We start from the raw sequence: 18,498 nt of genomic DNA on the forward strand, positions 1-18,498 counted from the left end.
CTGAAAATTTCTGAAAGGATCCATCCAAAACTGCTAACATTATTTACCACTGGGGCTTGAAAATTATGGAGATTTGCTCTTGTCATTTACTTTTTTCCCCAAGAACAACAGTAATTTGGCCATAAAATTAATGAAAAGAAAGAGGCATTAACAAGATAATTGAGGGACAGTGTTTAGTTTTTACATGTTTGTGGAAGGAGGAGATGAGAAATTAAAACTTTATATAATTCTGTTGAAATAAAATAAAAATAAAATCCTTAGAGTCACAACTCTAAGAAAGGAAAAGTGCTTACAGATAGGAAAATAGAAGCTAAATCCTGTAAGAGTCAAACCAAGGACTAGGATTCAGCTCTCCAGACCCTTGCCCCAGTGCTCTTTCTATGATCCTAAGCAATAGTATATCTATGCCTAGAAAAATCAAGCCAACTGAGCTGGAAAAGATCTCAGCCATTATTTGTGTCCACTCTGAATATACAGGATTGATTTTGAGTTCATAAATAAATGAGAAATGTTGAAGGGTTTTCCATGGGACACTAAATTCCACTGTATTCGGAACCAGAATTTCTTAATTCAGTACCATTGCTCTAAAAGGATGCTTTCTCAAGCACTGAAAAATATGGTCCCATTTATGTCCCTAATTTAAGGGAAGAGACATTTTGAATTGGAGGCAAATAATCTCTGTTGTAATACTTCAAAGCCAGGTCAGGAAGCTTATGCTAAATGCCTTGTGTGTACTTGTGATTTTTGTATTCTGACCTTGAATGTATTTCACACATAAGCTGACATGTCTCCAATAATTTTCCTGCTAAGTACAGTATAAATGAAATATTAGCACATATTATCTGGGCACCCCACCAACTGATCAGTTTGTTGCTATAAAGTGCAAATGCCCAATCATATAAAATTCCAAGCATTGCTCTGCTGAAAATGAGAAGGCATCACTAGAATGTGAGTGAAAAGAATATTATGTGCTTCCCTTTTCTATATGTTAGATTGCTTCACATTGCAAAAATAAGTTCACTCTGGGAGGCTGAGGCGGGCGGATCGCAAGGTCAAGAGATCGAGACCATCCTGGCCAACATGGTGAAACCCTGTCTCTACTAAAAATACAAAAATTAGCTGGGCATGGTGACGTACGCCTGTAGTCCTAGCTACTCGGGAGGCTGAGGCAGGAGAATCACTTGAACCTGGGAGGCAGAGGTTGCAGTGAGCTGAGATCATAAATAGGCTGCACTCCAGCCTGGCGACAGAGAGAGCCTCCATCTCAAAAAACTTAAAAAAATAAGATAAATAAAAAATAAAAAATAAGTTAAACAATATGCTAACCAAAAACTTGTAAATTACCTTATCCATCTACTTCTAGGAAATTACAAAGAATAAATTTCATTATTTTAGCATAACAGGGATGGATTTTCTTTTGTAATTTTCAATATATTAACAATATATTTTTTTTCCTAGTGTTGTTTAGGATACTTCCTGTAATGCTTCATTCAAGTCATCAGTGATTTTTACTATGTATTGTAAATGATACATAGCCACCATATATAAATATTTGCTGAATTCAAGATTACTAAGTTAAGAAACTGGGGAAAATAAAATGGAAACAAGACATTCGTGAATATTTAAGGATGTAATCTCGCAATTGCATGTTTCTGCTGGCTTTTCATCATATAATAAACCTTGTTTTTTCTTCTAATTAAAAAAATGCTATCAATAATAAAAATGCTAATTATACATAATCAATATTTTTATACATATGGCAATTCTTACAAATGTTCGAATTTCAGTTTAGTAAATTGATGTGTAAATATACTTTGTAAGACAGACAATTTTTTTTCTATTTATAGGTATTTTATTTTTATGATATTGTAAATAATATGTATATATTTTTTACTTTTATTATACTTTAAGTTTTAGGGTACATGTGCACAACGTGCAGGTTTGTTGCATATGTATACACATGCCATGTTGGTGTGCTGCACTCATTAACTCGTCATTTACATTAGGTATATCTTCTAATGCTATCCCTTTCCCCTCCCCCAAACCCACGACAGGCCCTGGTGTGTGATATTCCTCATCCAAGACAGACAATTTTATAAGAAGATTAACTTGAAGTTATAAGTGGACTAATGAATTAAAATTTCCATTTCCTATGCTGCAGAGCACTTTTAGTGCAATTTGGAGGGAGAACATCAGTGTTCAGCATTTATAATTTATCATTTGACATTTGGACAAAAACTCTAAGTGTATAGAAGAATTACATATATTTCTTAAATTTCCAGTACTACACATGCTACCATAATGCAGGGTTTTACAAAGAGATTAGTGTAATTCAATGGTTAATCATATTTCAAAAAGGAGCTACATTGCGGACCTTATATTCCCCTCATAGTTGCTTCAGGAAGGGATCTCACTTGTCACTACTTCTTGGCATTGGGTTCTAGTCAGTTCTTAACTGAAAATAGGAAAAAATGCTACCCTATACTGAAGCATTTCAACACAATTGGAAACATTATGCATAATTTTCAATAGATGAGGATATACGTTTACAAAGTATTCACAAAAAGATATTTTTGGCCAAAATTTGAATTTGTTGAAAGAAAGTACATCTTTGATCTACTTTTTTAGAATTTTCTGGGTTTCAAGGTCTTTAACAGAGGGGTGTGTGTGTGTGTGTGTGTGCACGTGTGTGTCTGTGGGTGTATGGAAATGTACTGTGTTCATAAAAATGCCACTGTTGGTGTTTCCAAAGTGAAGCTACTAAAAAACAGAGAATTGGTGTAATCTAGAGGGGAGAGGAATTGATAATGCAGAGAGCACTCGGAAAATAAAACTATGGAAAAGAGGCCACAGTATGGACCAGAGGTAATTACCTGATCACTAAAAAAGAGAGAAGAGAAAGAAAAAGACACAGGAAAACAGGGTCAGAGAGGCAGAAAGTGAAAAATCTAACAGTGTATTTGGCACTGCAGAGAGTAAAAGAATGAGAGGTTTTTCCCCTTTCTGTTCATGGGTTATGAAATTGAGGTTTTCCATATAATTAAGAAAGGATGGATCTTGGTGAAGGGCATATTGTCATCTATGAGAGAGCTGCAAGAAGTATAGGGAAGATTGGAGAAGATGGCTGACATTGCTGCTTTGGGATAGTTGCTCTAAAACTTCTGCCATTCAGCCACGCGGAGGAGGTGAACAGGTATTTGGGGACATGTGTGACACTTGATCACATGTAACAATAATATATATTACATGTAGAACAATTCATATCATAATTTATGTGTGGAGCAGGATGTAGCCCAACAACGAATGTTCAGAAACTTTACCTAAAAGCCAATTCATAAGTTCTTCTAAAATTGTTGTTAACCTGGTGGGCATATTTTCTAGGGATTTCAAGTGAGCAAAAATTGTCAAGAAATAAAAGCCATCAGGAATAATGTCTGCTTGGCCTATGAATCATAGACACACTTAAGAGGCATTTAACATTTTAGTTAGAGCTATAAATGATCTTTGCTTTAAAATTTAAAAATGTGTTTTCTTTAAACTTTGGTTTCATTTTCTTAGACATTTCTTCAAATAATACATATGTGTGAATGTATGTGATTTTTAGACTATAAAATACTTTGAAACTCTTAGATAAATCTTTGCTAATAATACAGTTCATTATGGAAGAATTTTGGGATTCCTTTTGCTCTCAGCATTGACTACTGTCATTGTAGAAGTTCTGACAATATGATGATTATATGAAGACTCTGAGTTCAAATGCATCATCCTAAGGCAATGCAAACATATTTTCATGTTCTTGTTTTATCATATTTATGTATAACAGAAACGGGAAGACTAAAAGATTTCATTATCACAATTTTGGAGGGCAGAGAAAATACCGACAATCTGCATTTCCAGGCTAAGTTTAAGCTATTTAGAAGCCAAACCTTCTCACTAGTCAGCTGGCAGATCACATTCAGTGAGAAAATGTTTCAGTTTTTTCATAGCTATGTTTAACTTTAAATAAGAGATTACATAATTAATGCTAAAATTGTCTGTCACTATTATATTCCTTAAGGTTTTCCATTCTTTCTTAGCTTAAGTCCTGATTTTTATTTTCATTATTGTCATTGTTATTTTTCTTTTCATAGAAAAGTACTACTTAGCTCTATAATCTTTTGTTTGACATTAAGGGATAAATATTTTTGACAAAGCAAAAATATGCTTGAATAAGTTTGTGGTCTTCTGTAAAGGTTTAACCTTATGTAGTTGGATTTTTTACATTTTTGATAATAATAATGATTACATAAACTTTATCCAAAAATTGTTATAATTATTCAGATTAATTTTGAATCAATTAAAAAGTTTTAAAATAAATATTATTTGAAGTGTTTATCAGATCAGAAAACAAATGAAAAGATTCATGGTTATACATCAATAATTGCTTATAGTGTAAATGAAAACATTTGTTAATTTCTAGAAATTTATCACATATTTGATTCTACTTTCCAGGCAGTATTCCCACATTTTAAGTTTGTCTTCATTTTAATAAAACTGTATCCAGAAAAATAATAAAACTATAATCTGAATATACAAAAATTTCAAATAATGACTCCATATATGCTCAGGAAGTTTAATGACTCCATATATGCTCAGGACTTTAATCATACCAAAGACTTCTTATACTAATATAATTTTGTATATATGCAAGGGTTTCACTTCTGTACGCAATCAAGAACTCAGCTAAGCTGTTTATCCTCTCCATGTTCTTCCAGAACATTCTGCCTTAAGGATCTAATTCATGGTTACTTCCTACTCCGTTTTTAAATTTCACCATGATTATGCATCTCATTTACATTTTATTTCCTGGGTCTTTCCTCCCCTCTCAAAAACTACCCAGAGAGCATGATAGCGGCCTTTTCTTGACTTCCACGCCTTACACACACACACACACACACACACACACACACTCTCTTACTTTCACAAATATGTGATAAGGGGAACAGTGTTGCTACATTTATATTATTCTTGACAAATGAAACTGGTCACCTGTTTGCTGTATATCATAGGCTTGGCCAACATCAGGCAGATGCTGCCCAGATGGCCTTTCTTCATCTAGAAACATGGAGCCATGGTGGCCACCTCACTTTCCTCACACCCTCAACCTAATTGACCCCAGGTCCTAACCAGCAGTTGAATCCATTTCCTTTCCTTCATTTTCCTTTCTGCTATCCAGGCATTTGTCCTCTTGGAAAGCAAGACGAGGCCTTCCTACCTCATGCTTAATCTGCTCCAGTGGCATTAGCCTACACTCACTCCTCAAAGAGAACAGATCCTTCCTAACTCGGAATTTCACACAAGGCACATACCCAGGAGTCCTCGCCACTCTATTCCATCCCATGTCTCCTCATATTCAATAGCCATAGGCTTCAGTCTAGAGGTGACACCTCTGGGATAATGTACCTGAAGCCCTAGACAAGGAGCTTTGTTATTTGCCATCACATATTCTGTTTTTCTACATGACATTTATAGCAATAATTTTTGTTTAAATAATTTTTAATATTTTAGTCCCTCTCCTCAACATATACACTTCTAAAAATCAGTGTGTTGCTCACTACTGATTTCCAGCACCCAGCACAGCCCTTAGCATATGGTTGGAACTCACTGAATTTCAGCATTATAAAGAAATGAATTAAATGGATGTTGTACACATGTGTGAGGAGCCATGCGGAATGTAAACGGCAGCACACCTATGCGTAAAGTTGTCAGAATCAAGGAAATGGAGCTAAATTGGGAGCCAGAAAGCTAATCCATATGGATGTCGAGGAGATGAGGCTTGAGACACAGAGCAGTGAGCAATGTGAGGGATCCAAAGGCTAGGGAAGTCCCACAGGAACACAGGAGATGATTCAAAGAACGCTTGGTTGTCCTGAAACATTGCTTTTCTTCATGGGCTAGAGGACTTTCTTGGCAGAGGGCTGAAGACAAATGCGTGCAAAAGTGCTTTCTCTAAATGTCTCACTAGCTTATGTTTGAATGTGTAATTCCAGAACTATGTATCACCGATCTCTCTGTGCTGTTCAGTTCTTTTCATCCTGCTAAATCTTTTCTGCATCTCTATTTAGATGATTTCTCATTCTTTCCATCTGAGACTGATGGTTATTTCCATGTGGGGATGTTACTAAGAAGACTATATAGGGTCTAGTTAGCAAAAACAGACCATAGAATTTTTTTTAAAGTCTGCCCACCATTTAAGAAGATATCAGCCTGTTCTCTGTGTCCAGTCCTATCTCGTGTCTACCAGCTTTTAGCCTTTTTCTTTTTCTAAGGATAAGCTTTCACTTTTCAAATTCTGTGCGACATTTTTAAGGCCACATACATGAACACATTTTCATGTATTCCATCTTGCAGTCCTGAAGCAGTAACATGACTACCTGTTGCGGTAAAAAGGCTGCTCCTTGGTCTGATCTGCATCTTCCAGGGAACTTGCTTGGCGGTCTATGATCCATCAAATCTTCCCCTTAGTAAATCTCAAAAAAAGATCACCCATAAGCATACTACAGGGGTATTCTGAGGTTTGACTAGCATTTCAGAGTGCTGTATATCCTAAGATGAAAGCAGTAAGAAAGTTGAAAGAATAGTATTATTTATTCAACAGACATGCTAGAAATCTCAGAGCTTCCCTAGTTCCTATTTTCTGTCCTATGTATGTAACATAAAACTCTGCAAAATCAGAACTGAGTTCTCTGTAAAGACATTCAGAAAGAAACAACACCAGCCTTGAAGGGAAGGCCTTGTAATCCATGGTTTATTCTCCTTTTCTTGTTATGGCCGATGGCAGCACCTAGATTAGAGTAGGTTCTCAGCCATGGATTCACTGAAATAATGCTTTAAAAATATACTAATAAAGAAGAAAAGAGAGAAGAATCAAATAGATGCAATAAAAAATGATAAAGGGGATATCACCACCAATCCCACAGAAATACAAACTACCGTCAGAGAATACTATGAACACCTCTATGCAAATAAACTAGAAAATCTAGTAGAAATGGATAAATTCCTGGCACATACACCCTCCCAAGACTAAACCAAGAAGAAGTTGAATCCCTGAATAGACCAATAACAGGCTCTGAAATTGAGGCAATAGTTAATAGCCTACCAACCAAAAAAAGTCCAGGAACAGACGGATTCACAGCCAAATTCTACCAGAGGTACAAGGAGGAGCTGGTACTATTCCTTCTGAAACTATTCCAGTCAATAGAAAAAGAGGGAATCCTCCCTAACTCATTTTATGAGGCCAGCATCATCCTGATACCAAAGCCTGGCAGAGACACAACAAAAAAAGAGAATTTTAGACCAATATCCTTGATGAACATTGATGCAAAAATCCTCAATAAAATACTGGCAAACCAAATCCAGCAGCACATCAAAAAGCTTATCCACCATGATCAAGTGGGCTTCATCCCTGGGATGCAAGGCTGGTTCAACATATGCAAATCAATAAACGTAATCCAACATATAAACAGAATCAAAGACAAAAACCACATGATTATTTCAATAGATGCAGAAAAGGCCTTTGACAAAATTCAACAGCCCTTCATGCTAAAAACTCTCCATAAATTAGGTATTGATGGGATGTATCTCAAAATAATAAGAGCTATTTATGACAAACCCACAGCCAATATTACACTGAATGAGCAAAAACTGGAAGCATTCCCTTTGAAAACTGGCACAAGACAGGGATGCCCTCTCTCACCGCTCCTATTCAACATAGTGTTGGAAGTTCTGGCCAGGGCAATCAGGCAGGAGAAAGAAATAAAGGGTATTCAATTAGGAAAAGAGAAAGTCAAATTGTCCCTGTTTGCAGATGACATGATTGTATATTTAGAAAACCCCATCATCTCCGTCCGAAATCTCCTTAAGCTGATAAACAACTTCAGCAAAGTCTCAGGATACAAAATCAATGTGTAGAAATCACATGCATTCTTATACAGCAATAACAGACAAACAGAGGGCCAAATCATGAGTGGACTCCCATTCACAATTGCTTCAAAGAGAATAAAATACCTAGGAATACAACTTACAAGGGATGTGAAGGACCTCTTCAAGGAGAACTACAAACCACTGCTCAATGAAATAAAAGAGGATACAAACAAATGGAAGGACATTCCATGCTCATGGATAGGAAGAATCAATATCGCGAAAATGGCCATACTGTTCAAGATAATTTATAGATCCAGTGCCATCACCATCAAGCTACCAAAGACTTCCTTCACAGAATTGGAAAAAACTACTTTAAAGTTCATATGGAACCAAAAAAGAGCCCACATTGCCAAGACAATCCTAAGCAAAAAGAACAAAGCTGGAGGCATCATGGTACCTGACTTCAAACTATACTACAAGGCTACAGTAACCAAAACAGCATGGTACTGGTACCAAAACAGAGATATAGACCAATGGAACAGAACAGAGCCCTCAGAAATAATACCACACATCTACAACCATCTGATCTTTGACAAGCCTGAGAAAAACAAGCAATGGGGAAAGGATTCCCTATTTAATAAATGATGCTGGGAAAACTGGCTAGCCATATGGAGAAAGCTGAAACTGGATCCCTTCCTTGGACCTTATACAAAAATTAATTCAAGATGGATTAAAGACTTAAATGTTAGACCTAAAACCATAAAAACCCTAGAAGAAAACCTAGGCAATACCATTCAGGACATAGGCATGGGCAAGGACTTCATGTCTAAAACACCAAAAGCAATGGCAACACAAGCCAAAATTGACAAATGGGATCTAATTAAACTAAAGAGCTTTTGCACAGCAAAAGAAACTACCATCAGAGTAAACAGGCAACGTACAGAGTGAACAGGCAACCTACAGAATGGAAGGAAATTTTTGCAATCTGCTCATCTGACAAGGGGCTAATGTCCAGAATTTACAAAGAACTCAAACAAACTTAGAAGGAAAAAACAAACAACCCCATCAAAAAGTGGATGGAGGATATGAACAGACACTTCTCAAAAGAAGACATTTATGCAGTCAACAGACACATGAAAAAATGCTCATCATCACTGGCTATCAGAGAAATGCAAATCAGAACCACAAATGAGACACCATCTCACACCAGTTAGAATGGCAATCATTAAAAAATCAGGAAACAACAGGTGCTAGAGAGGATGTAGAGAAATAGGAACACTTTTACACTGTTGGTGGGACTGTAAACTAGTTCAACCATTGTGGAAGACAGTGTGGCTATTCCTCAAGGATCTAGAACTAGAAATACCATTTGACCCAGCCATCCCATTACTGGGTATATACCGAAAGGATTATAAATCATGCTGCTATAAAGACACATGCACACATATGTTTATTGCGGCACTATTCACAATAGCAAAGACTTGGAACCAACCCAAATGTCCATCAATGATAGACTGGATTAAGAAAATGTGGCACATATACACCATGGAATACTATGCAGCCATAAAAAAGATGAGTTCATGTCCTTTGTAGGGACATGGATGAAGCTGGAAACCATCATTCTCAGCAAACTATCGCAAGGATAAAAAACCAAACACTGCATGTTCTCACTCTTAGGTGGGAATTGAACAATGAGGACACTTGGACACAGGAAGGGGAACATCAAACACCGGGGCCTGTTGTGGGGTGGGGGGAGGGGGGAGGGGTAGCTTTAGGAGATATACCTAATGTAAATGACGAGTTAATGGGTGCAGCACAGCACATGGCACATGTATACATATGTAACAAACCTGCATGTTGTGCACATGTACCCTAGAACTTAAAGTATATAAAAAAAGTATACTAATTCACAGAAATCCTCCGCACTTCCAATTACAATAAAACCATCTATTACTCTAAAATTTGTGAATATTAATCATTCTATCCTTCTAGCTTTTATTCTGCATTTGTGACCCCTTTGTACTATTTTTTCTGTTAGGATACAGTCAAGAAAACTGAAATCATGGTAGTAAGTACTTTAAAGACGGAATTGGTTACCAGATGTTAGAAGGCTCTAGAAGTTCTTGAGCAGGAGTAATTATAGACATCAGTTTACCTTAAATGGGCAGAATTCAGATAGATAACAACAACAACAAAAAGAGACTGTGGAGGTTATTCATAGTGGGCTAATTTGTTTGGGAAAAATCAGTAGCTATAAATCAGTATATTCTAGTATCTTTGAGACAACAAATATGGGAAATTATTTTTCTTTTCTTTTTTTTTCCCAGCAAGCGCTGTGTTTATTTTCCAAACAATTTTATTGAAATGTGCCAAGAGTATATGGGCAGCACAAATGTATGAACAGGAAAAAAAAAATCACATGTACAACAATTGTTTAAAAGTGAAGGTTAATTTTGGGAGATATCAGTTCCCCTCTCCCTCCGCCTGCAGACTTCCAGCGTTTCCATTAAGGTTAAGCCTCTACGAACCTAGCATTACAAAAAAAAAAAAAAAAAGGAATACAAGATCTTTTGCAAATAACAAAAACAAAAAACAAAAAATGGCATAAAGGACAGAGAAATGTCTTCCTGCTTAGATGGCACTCTTCCTAGGCACCTAATTAGGAGGCGTGCTGAGCGGTGGAGAAACACAACTTCAGAGTGTAAGGGTATGGACCATTGGGTTTTTCATCTGGTAATGGTTCAGGAAGCCCAGAGTCTCCAGGGCATCGCTCTTGGATTCCCACTCCAGCAGTCCAGAGGAGCTGCGCTCACTTTTGCTGAGAATACTTTCACAGAAGCTGGCCGTTTCACTCCAAGCTCATCGCAGATCTCAAAGAAGTTCTCCTCAGTCACCTCCAGCGGGGTGTTGAAGAAATGCAGCACGTTGCTGGGGTGCTGGATGCAGTTCTTGGCTGCCTGCTCTGGGGTGGAGAACCGATTGTTCTGGGATTCACTGAAGTCTTTGTAACTGCAAGACCCGTCTTCCAACCCATATGACTGACCGGGCATGATGGCTGGCTGCTTGGAGACACAGACATTCAGCTTCTGCCCAAACATGAAGTTGTTGTTGAGGTGGGTAATGGCCCGGTCCACAGCGTAGCCATCAGCCATCTCCACCATGGCGGCCCCCGGCTTGCTTTTCATGAATTTCACCTTCTCCACATTGCCATACAAGCAGAAGACATTGAAGACTCGGTCACAGTTCATCTTAGATTGATCCAAGCCATAGACCACCAGCACAGGGCTGTGGGCGTGAGGGCCATCCTCGGGTGGTGGGGGAGGGGGTGAGGGGGTGCCCATACTGGGGCCGTAGCGACTTGGGCCCCGACGGTGACCCCCCACTGGTGGACCCATCCTTCTCCCTTCGTAGTGAGGGGTGGGGGGCCGTAGCCCTCATCATGGTAATGGCTGTGGTATCCACCGTGGGGCCCTCCATATTCTGCTGGGTGATCTCCCAGGAGAGGGGGCTGCCTCTGGCGTTTGTTGGGGTTGCTGCCAGGGTCACCTTGTCCACTGAGATTGCAGTTTGTGTAGTCCCAAGTATCCTGATCACTCTTGAACACATTCAAGCGTGTAGGCTTTGCGTATTCCATCTTCAGAGCACAACAGCCAGAATAGATATCAGCCCCATTGAGAGAGGCCTTGGCCCGCTGGGCACTTTGAACAGAGTCGAATTCCACCATCGCCTGAACTCCATTCTTCCTGAAAATGACAATTCTCTGGACAGGGCCACAAGGATTACAGATAGTGTAAAGAACATCCGTGGTGATCGAATAAATGGGGTTCAGGATGGTAAAGAGAAGCACACTGTTCACGCTCCGGGAGTCATCCGAGTCCCCGGGGCAGGAGATCTTCTGGATGGTAGAGTAGTTGACAAAAGCTGGGTGGCCGGCAATGCATATTTGGTTGTCGGCTGCATAGCTCACTGCGTTGCAAGCCCCCAACACATCTTCAAACTCCACCAGCGCTTGTCTCTTTTTAGGCATTACCACCACAGAGCTGATGGGTCCAAACTCCTGCAAGGCCTCCACAAGGTCAGCTTCCACCACACCCTCAATCAGGCCCCTGATGTGGACAACTGGGGAGGCAGGGGTTTTGTGCGGGTCATGGTAGTTCTTCACGCCGCCGCCCGCCACCCCGCCTCCTCCACCGCCACCGCCACCGCCACCGCCGCCGCCTCCGTGCTGGTCGCCGGCGTTGCCAGTCTTGAGCCGCTTAGTGGTCCGGCCGCCCTCACTGCCGCCGCCCTGGTATCGGCCACTGCCGCCTCCGCCGCCCGCCGCCGCCATCTTCACCGTCGCTCCCGACGGCCTCTGCTGCTCGTCCCGTTGCTGCCTCTGCTCCAGCCGCCGACGCCGCTTCTCCCGGGAAATTATTTTTCTAAGTTAGTTTGGTAAAGTTTAAAAGGGTTGTACTTTATCCTGTAGACAATTGAGAGTAGTTTTCTGTATTTTAGAAGGATAAATAAACTGTTCTGTGTGCAGGGCGGATTAGAAATGGAAGACACTGGAAGCAGAGAGAAGTTAAGGAAGAATGTTGACATTATCTTAAAGTGTTAAGAACCTGAACGAAACTCATTGCAAAATCATTGCCAGGGAATACAATGTAGGGCCATTGACTGACTCTAGTGGTGGATGAGGACAACTCACAGAGAGAAATCTGACAATCCATGTTTAGCAGAGGGAAGGAAGCCAGAAATAGTTATTATTAAGTGCAAGACTTCAGTTTTGTTGGTTTTTTGTTTTTTACTCCCAGCAAGCTAAATTTGACAATAATGTAGCTCAATTTCTCCCAATCTCATTTTGTTAATCTCTATACTCTTGCCCCAGAAAAGCCCCAGCTCAGAAAATTCTGTATTCATTTGTCTTCATAAGATTGTAAAAATTTCAAAACTGTCTGTTCATGATAATTAGAGAAATACAAATCAAGACCACAATGAGATACCATCTTACACCAACCAGAACGGCTATTACTAAAAAGTCAAAAAATAACAGATGCTGGCGAAGTTATGAAGAAAAAGGGATGCTTATATACTGTTGGTGGGAGTGTAAATTAGTTCATCCATTGTGGAAGACAGTGTGGCAATTCCTCAAAAGCCTAAAGACAGAAATAGCATTTGACCCTGCAATCCCATTACTGGGTATATACTTAAAGGAATATAAATCATTCTATTATAAAGACACATGCATGCATATGTACACTGCAGCACTGTTCACAATAGCAAAGACATGGAATCAACCAAAATGGCAATCAGTGACACACTGGATCAAGAAAATGTGGTACATATACACCGTGGAATACTACGCAGCCATGAAAAAGAACAGAGATCATGTCTTTTGCAGGGAAATGGATGGAGCTGGAGGCTATTCTCCTTAGCAAACTAACATAGGAACAGAAAAGCACCGCATGTTCTCACTTGTAAGTGGGAGCTAAATGATGAGAACTCACGTGGACACACAGAGGGGAACAACACACACTGGGGACTTTCAGAGAGGGGAGGCAGAGAGATGGGAGATCATCAGGGAAAATAACTAATGGGTGCTAGGCTTAATACCTGGATGATGAAAGAATCTGTACCACAAACCCCCACGACAAAAGTTTACCTGTGTAACAAACCTGCACTTGTACCCCTGAACCTAAAATAAAAGTTCAAAAAGGAAGCAAAAAAAAAAAAAAACTTTAAAGTAGCTCAATAAGTTTTATATTAATGTCAACTTTAAATAATTTTTATGCACAATACGTTATGAAAATTCATTTACCTTTTTTAAAAAAAGAATGCGAAATTTTAGCAGAGTTTTCAACAACAATGTTATAGTTAACAAGAGAAAAGCATCCTGATGTTTTACAAACTGGTGTTTCAATGAATTACTCTTTTTTTTTTCTGAGAGGGGATCTCGCTCTGTTGCCCAGGCTGGAGTGCAGTGGCATGATCTCGGCTCACTGCAACCTCCACCTCCCAGGTTCAAGTGATCCTCCTGCCTCAGCCTTCCAGTACCAGAAGGCGTGCACCATGACGCCTAGCTACATTTTGTATTTTTAGTAGAGACGGGGTTTCACCAGGTTGGCCAGGCTGGTCTCTAACTCCTGAGCTCCCAAACTGCTGGTAGTACATGCATGAGCCACCGTACCCAGCCAAAATGAATTACTCTTGTGTTGTATTCATTTGTTTTTCCTGCATTTTCATTTCATTTCACTTTGATGAACCAACAGAAATACCCGATGCAATACAGTGACAGCTTGAAAAGCTTCATGTTAACAAAGTTATCATTTCACAGTAGATAAAATAATATGTGAAAGTAATGAGAATTTAGGAATTCCTCTAAAATCAGAATTTAAAGACATACCACTTACCCTTTGTTAAAATAGCTTACAGCACAGAAGTCTTAGAAAATGGGCATTAGAGTGTCAGAAAGCTAGTCATGTTAAAAAAAACCTTTCAAATCAAGGCTAGCCACCTCATTAAATAATAAAATGAAGAAACTACTTATAAAACCGGTGTTCCATTTTCAATTTTAAAAAAATGTTGATAGTAAAATAACAATTAATTTAAAATATTTTTCTGCTCACTTCTAGAAGGTGACCTATTTAAGCCCCACTAAACCACTTAAGTGACCTACTTAAGCCCCACTAAAGCAAATAGCATATATTGGGATTGGATTACCAAAAGTATGCCTTCCATTTGATTGGCCATATACCTTTTTGTTTCATGCATGGATAATGGCTTTTCTCCTTCTTCAGTAACCCAAAGGAAAAGCTGACATTCTAACCTGGAGCTGCACATTCAAGCTTTGACACATGCCTCTCGCTGGTTTCGTCTAATGCTTATAATAAACCTGTAGAGTCAGCAACTTTAGAAAGATGGGTTGAAGAAGTGTCTTTGTCATAGTTTGTATTTTTCTCTGAGGCACTTGGCAGAGTCACCTCTGGTGTTTCAAATGTGCTTGAAAGTTATCTGGCTGCCCTCTGAGAAGTTTGCATAAAACCTGCTTTACTTAAAAGCAGGCAAAATTAAGGTTTCTGTAACAAAACCATAGGCACTGCATTGAGATAGGACAAGGACCAAATATCCTGCTTCCATGTGGCAGAGAAATAACGAATAACTTGGTTCAAGAGCTCATGGAGTGGCATATCATCACGCCATTATTAATAGAGAACATTGCTAATTTCTAAAGGGGCTTAATGTCATGATTATTTTATCCTCTTCTTTCTGTTGAATTTTTAACATGTATGTCTACTGCAAAGTACACAAAGGAAATAAATTAGCACTAAAAAAAGGGCTTCTTCACAACCGCAAATTATATATATATTTCTTTCAGAACATCACTTTAGAGAGAAAATAGCAAAAATTCAGCATCATCACTTTTGTGACACTTCACTAACCAATCCAAATATAGAAAAAGAAAGAGAAATTGAGTATATTTGCATTCACTGTACATTTTTAGCTATTTGTGTAGAAGAAAAACAATTAGCTTATTTAAAAACCCTAAGGTGAGTACGCAGTTTTTAATTATTATCTTTGCTGTTGTGATTTGTATTTGTATTTTATTTATGTATAAACCCAGTATATAAACCTATGTCAAATACTTCTTTATTTTTGATACTAGTTCAAAATATTGGTGACTTTTTTAGATATGAATATCTCATATGTATCTTTTAGAAGTTATCAGAGTTATAAAATAATATTTGGGAGGTAAGGAAGGCACTAGACATAAGAAACTTGTGTAGACAAATACTTTGTCACCGAAGTTGTATATTTAAAAGTCCCTATTCTTTGTCTCTTATCAATTCAAAATTAATTCATTAGAAAACAATTTTCCTCAACATTTAATCCCTAGTTGTTCATCTTTTTCACTAGTTTGTATTCCATTACTCACTGCCTCATGGCTAAACTCTGTTTAAATCTGTTAACTGAAATGATTTTAAAAACCTTTTGGTGGAGCGCTGCGGAGGGCGCGTGCGGGCCGCGGCCGCCGAACAAAGGAGCAGGGGCGCCGCCGCGGGGACCCGCCACCCACCTCCCGGGGCCGCACCGTGGCCTCCCGTCCACCGCCACCATGACCGCCAACGGCACAGCCGAGGCAGTGAAGATCCAGTTCGGCCTCATCAACTGCGGCAACAAGTACCTGACGGCCGAGGCATTCGGGTTCAAGGTTAACGCGTTGGCCAGCAGCCTGAAGAAGCAGCAGATCTGGACGCCGGAGCAGCCCCCTGACGAGGCGGGCAGCGCGGCCGTGTGCCTGCGCAGCCACCTGGGCCGCTACCTGGCGGCGGACAAGGACGGCAACGTGGCCTGCGAGCGCGAGGTGCCCGGTCCCGACTGCCGCTTCCTCATGGTGGCGCACGACGACGGCCGCTGGTCGCTGCAGTCCGAGGAGCACCGGCGCTACTTCGGAGGCACCGAGGACCGCCTGTCGTGCTTCGCGCAGACGGTGTCCCCCGCCGAGAAGCGGAGCGTGCACATCGCCATGCACCCTCAGGTCAACACCTACAGCGTCACCCGTAGGCGCTAGGAGCACCTGAGCCGGCGGCCGGCCGACGAGATCGCCGTGGACCGCGACGTGCCCTGGGGCATCGACTCGCGCATCATCCTCGCCTTCCAGGACCAGCGCTACAGCGTGCAGACCGCCGACCACCGCTTCCTGCGCCATGACGGGCGCCTGGTGGCGAGCCCCGAGCCGGCCACTGGCTACACGCTGGAGTTCCGCTTCGGCAAGGTGGCCTTCCGCGGCTGCGAGGGTCCTTACCTGGCGCCCTCGGGGCCCAGCAGCACGCTCAAGGCCGGCAAGGCCACCAAGGCGGGCAAAGACGAGCTCTTTGCCCTGGAGCAGAGCTGCGCCCAGGTCGTGCTGCAGGCGGCCAACGAGAGGAATGTGTCCACGCGCCAGGGTAGGGACCTGTCTGCCAATCAGGACGAGGAGACCGACCAGGAGACCTTCCAGCTGGAGATCGACCGCGACACCAAAAAGTGTGCCTTCCGTACCCACACGGGCAAGTACTGGACGCTGACGGCCACTGGGGGCGTGCAGTCCACCGCCTCCACCCAGAATGTCAGCTGCTACTTCGACATTGAGCGGCGTGACCGGCGCATCACACTGCGGGCGTCCAATGGCAAGTTTGTGACATCTAAAGAATGGGCAGCTGGCCGCCTCGGTGGAGACAGCAGGGGACTCAGAGCTCTTCTTCATGAAGCTCATCAACCGCCCCATCATCGTGTTCCGCGGGGAGCACGGCTTCATCGGCTGCCGCAAGGTCAGGGGCACCCTGGACGCCAACCGCTCCAGCTATGACGCCTTCCAGCTGGAGTTCAACGATGGCGCCTACAACATCAAAGACTCCACAGGCAAATACTGGACGGTGGGCAGTGACTCCGCGGTCACCAGCAGCGGCGACCCTCCTGTGGACTTCTTCTTCGAGTTCTGCGACAACAAGGTGGCCGTCAAGGTGGGCGGGCGCTACCTGAAGGGCGACCACGCAGGGGTCCTGAAGGCCTCCGCGGAGACCGTGGACCGCTCCTCGCTCTGGCAGTACTAGGGCCTGCCCGCCCCGCCCTTCCCCGCCCCTGCCTACGTGGCGGCTTCTTCCAACCCTCCCTGCTAACCCCTTCTCCTCCAGGTGGGCTCCCCGGGGCGGGAGGCAAGCCCCTTGCCTTTCAAACTGGAAACCCCAGAGAAAACGGTGCCCCCGCCTGTCGCCCCTATGGACTCCCCACTCTCCCCTCCGCCCGGGTTCCCTCCTCCCCTCGGGTCAGCGGCTGCGGCCTGGCCCTGGGAGGGATTTCAGATGCCCCTGCCCTCTTGTCTGCCATGGGGCGAGTCTGGCACCTCTTTCTTCTGACCTCAGACGGCTCTGAGCCTTACTTCTCTGGAAGCGGCTAAGGGACGGTTGGGGGCTGGGAGCCCTGGGCGTGTAGTGTAACTGGAATCTCTTGCACCCCCTGGCCACCTCCTCCCAGCCCCCCAGGAGCTGGGCACGTGTCCCAAGCCTGTCAGAGGCCCTCCCTGGTGCACTGTCCGGAAACCCCTGCTTGGGAAGGGAAGCCGTCGGGTGGGCTAGGACTGACTCTCGGTGTTTTTTTGGGTGGTGGCTGGAAACAGCCCCTCTCCCACGTGGCAGAGGCTCAGCCTGGCTCCCTTCCGTGGAGCGGCAGGGCGTGACAGCCACAGGGTCTGCCTGCTGCATGTTCTGCCAGGGTGGTGGTGGCGGGGGGTAGGGGTGTGGGGGCCATCTTCCTCCTGTCTCTTTCCTTTCACCCTAGCCTGACTGGAAACAGAAAATGACCAAATCAGTATTTTTTTAAATGAAATATTGTTGCTGGAGGCGTCCCAGGCAAGCCTGGCTGTAGTAGTGAGTGATCTGGGTGGGGCGTCTCAGCACCCTCCCCAGCGGGTGCATCTCAGCCCTCTCTTTCCGTCCTTCCCGTCCAGCCCCAGCCCTGGGCCTGGGCTGCGGGACGCCTAGGCCAGAGCCCCCACTGTGATTGGTGCTCCCTGGGCCTCCTGGGTGGATGAAGCCAGGCGTCACCCCCTCGGGGAGCCCTGGGGTGAGCCGCCGGGGC

General features: G+C 42.4%; 1 protein-coding gene and 1 pseudogene across 1 annotated transcript; one reads left to right on the plus strand and one right to left on the minus strand.

Annotated features, from left to right (window-relative positions):
* Window positions 1-10,291: 10,291 nt before the first annotated feature.
* Window positions 10,292-12,328, minus strand: LOC129050041 (heterogeneous nuclear ribonucleoprotein L-like; annotated as a pseudogene).
* A 3,510-nt stretch (window positions 12,329-15,838) lies between these two features.
* LOC129050462 (fascin-like) lies at window positions 15,839-17,474 on the plus strand. Its single transcript, XM_054532579.1, is given in 2 exon segments — window positions 15,839-17,067; window positions 17,069-17,474. Coding segments are annotated over 2 exon segments (1,617 nt in total). The 5' UTR covers window positions 15,839-15,856.
* The last annotated feature ends 1,024 nt before the right edge of the window (window positions 17,475-18,498 follow it).

The sequence above is a fragment of the Pongo abelii genome, chromosome 16 (genome assembly GCF_028885655.2).
Source record: "Pongo abelii isolate AG06213 chromosome 16, NHGRI_mPonAbe1-v2.0_pri, whole genome shotgun sequence".
In the NCBI taxonomy this organism is placed as follows: Eukaryota; Metazoa; Chordata; class Mammalia; order Primates; family Hominidae; genus Pongo; species Pongo abelii.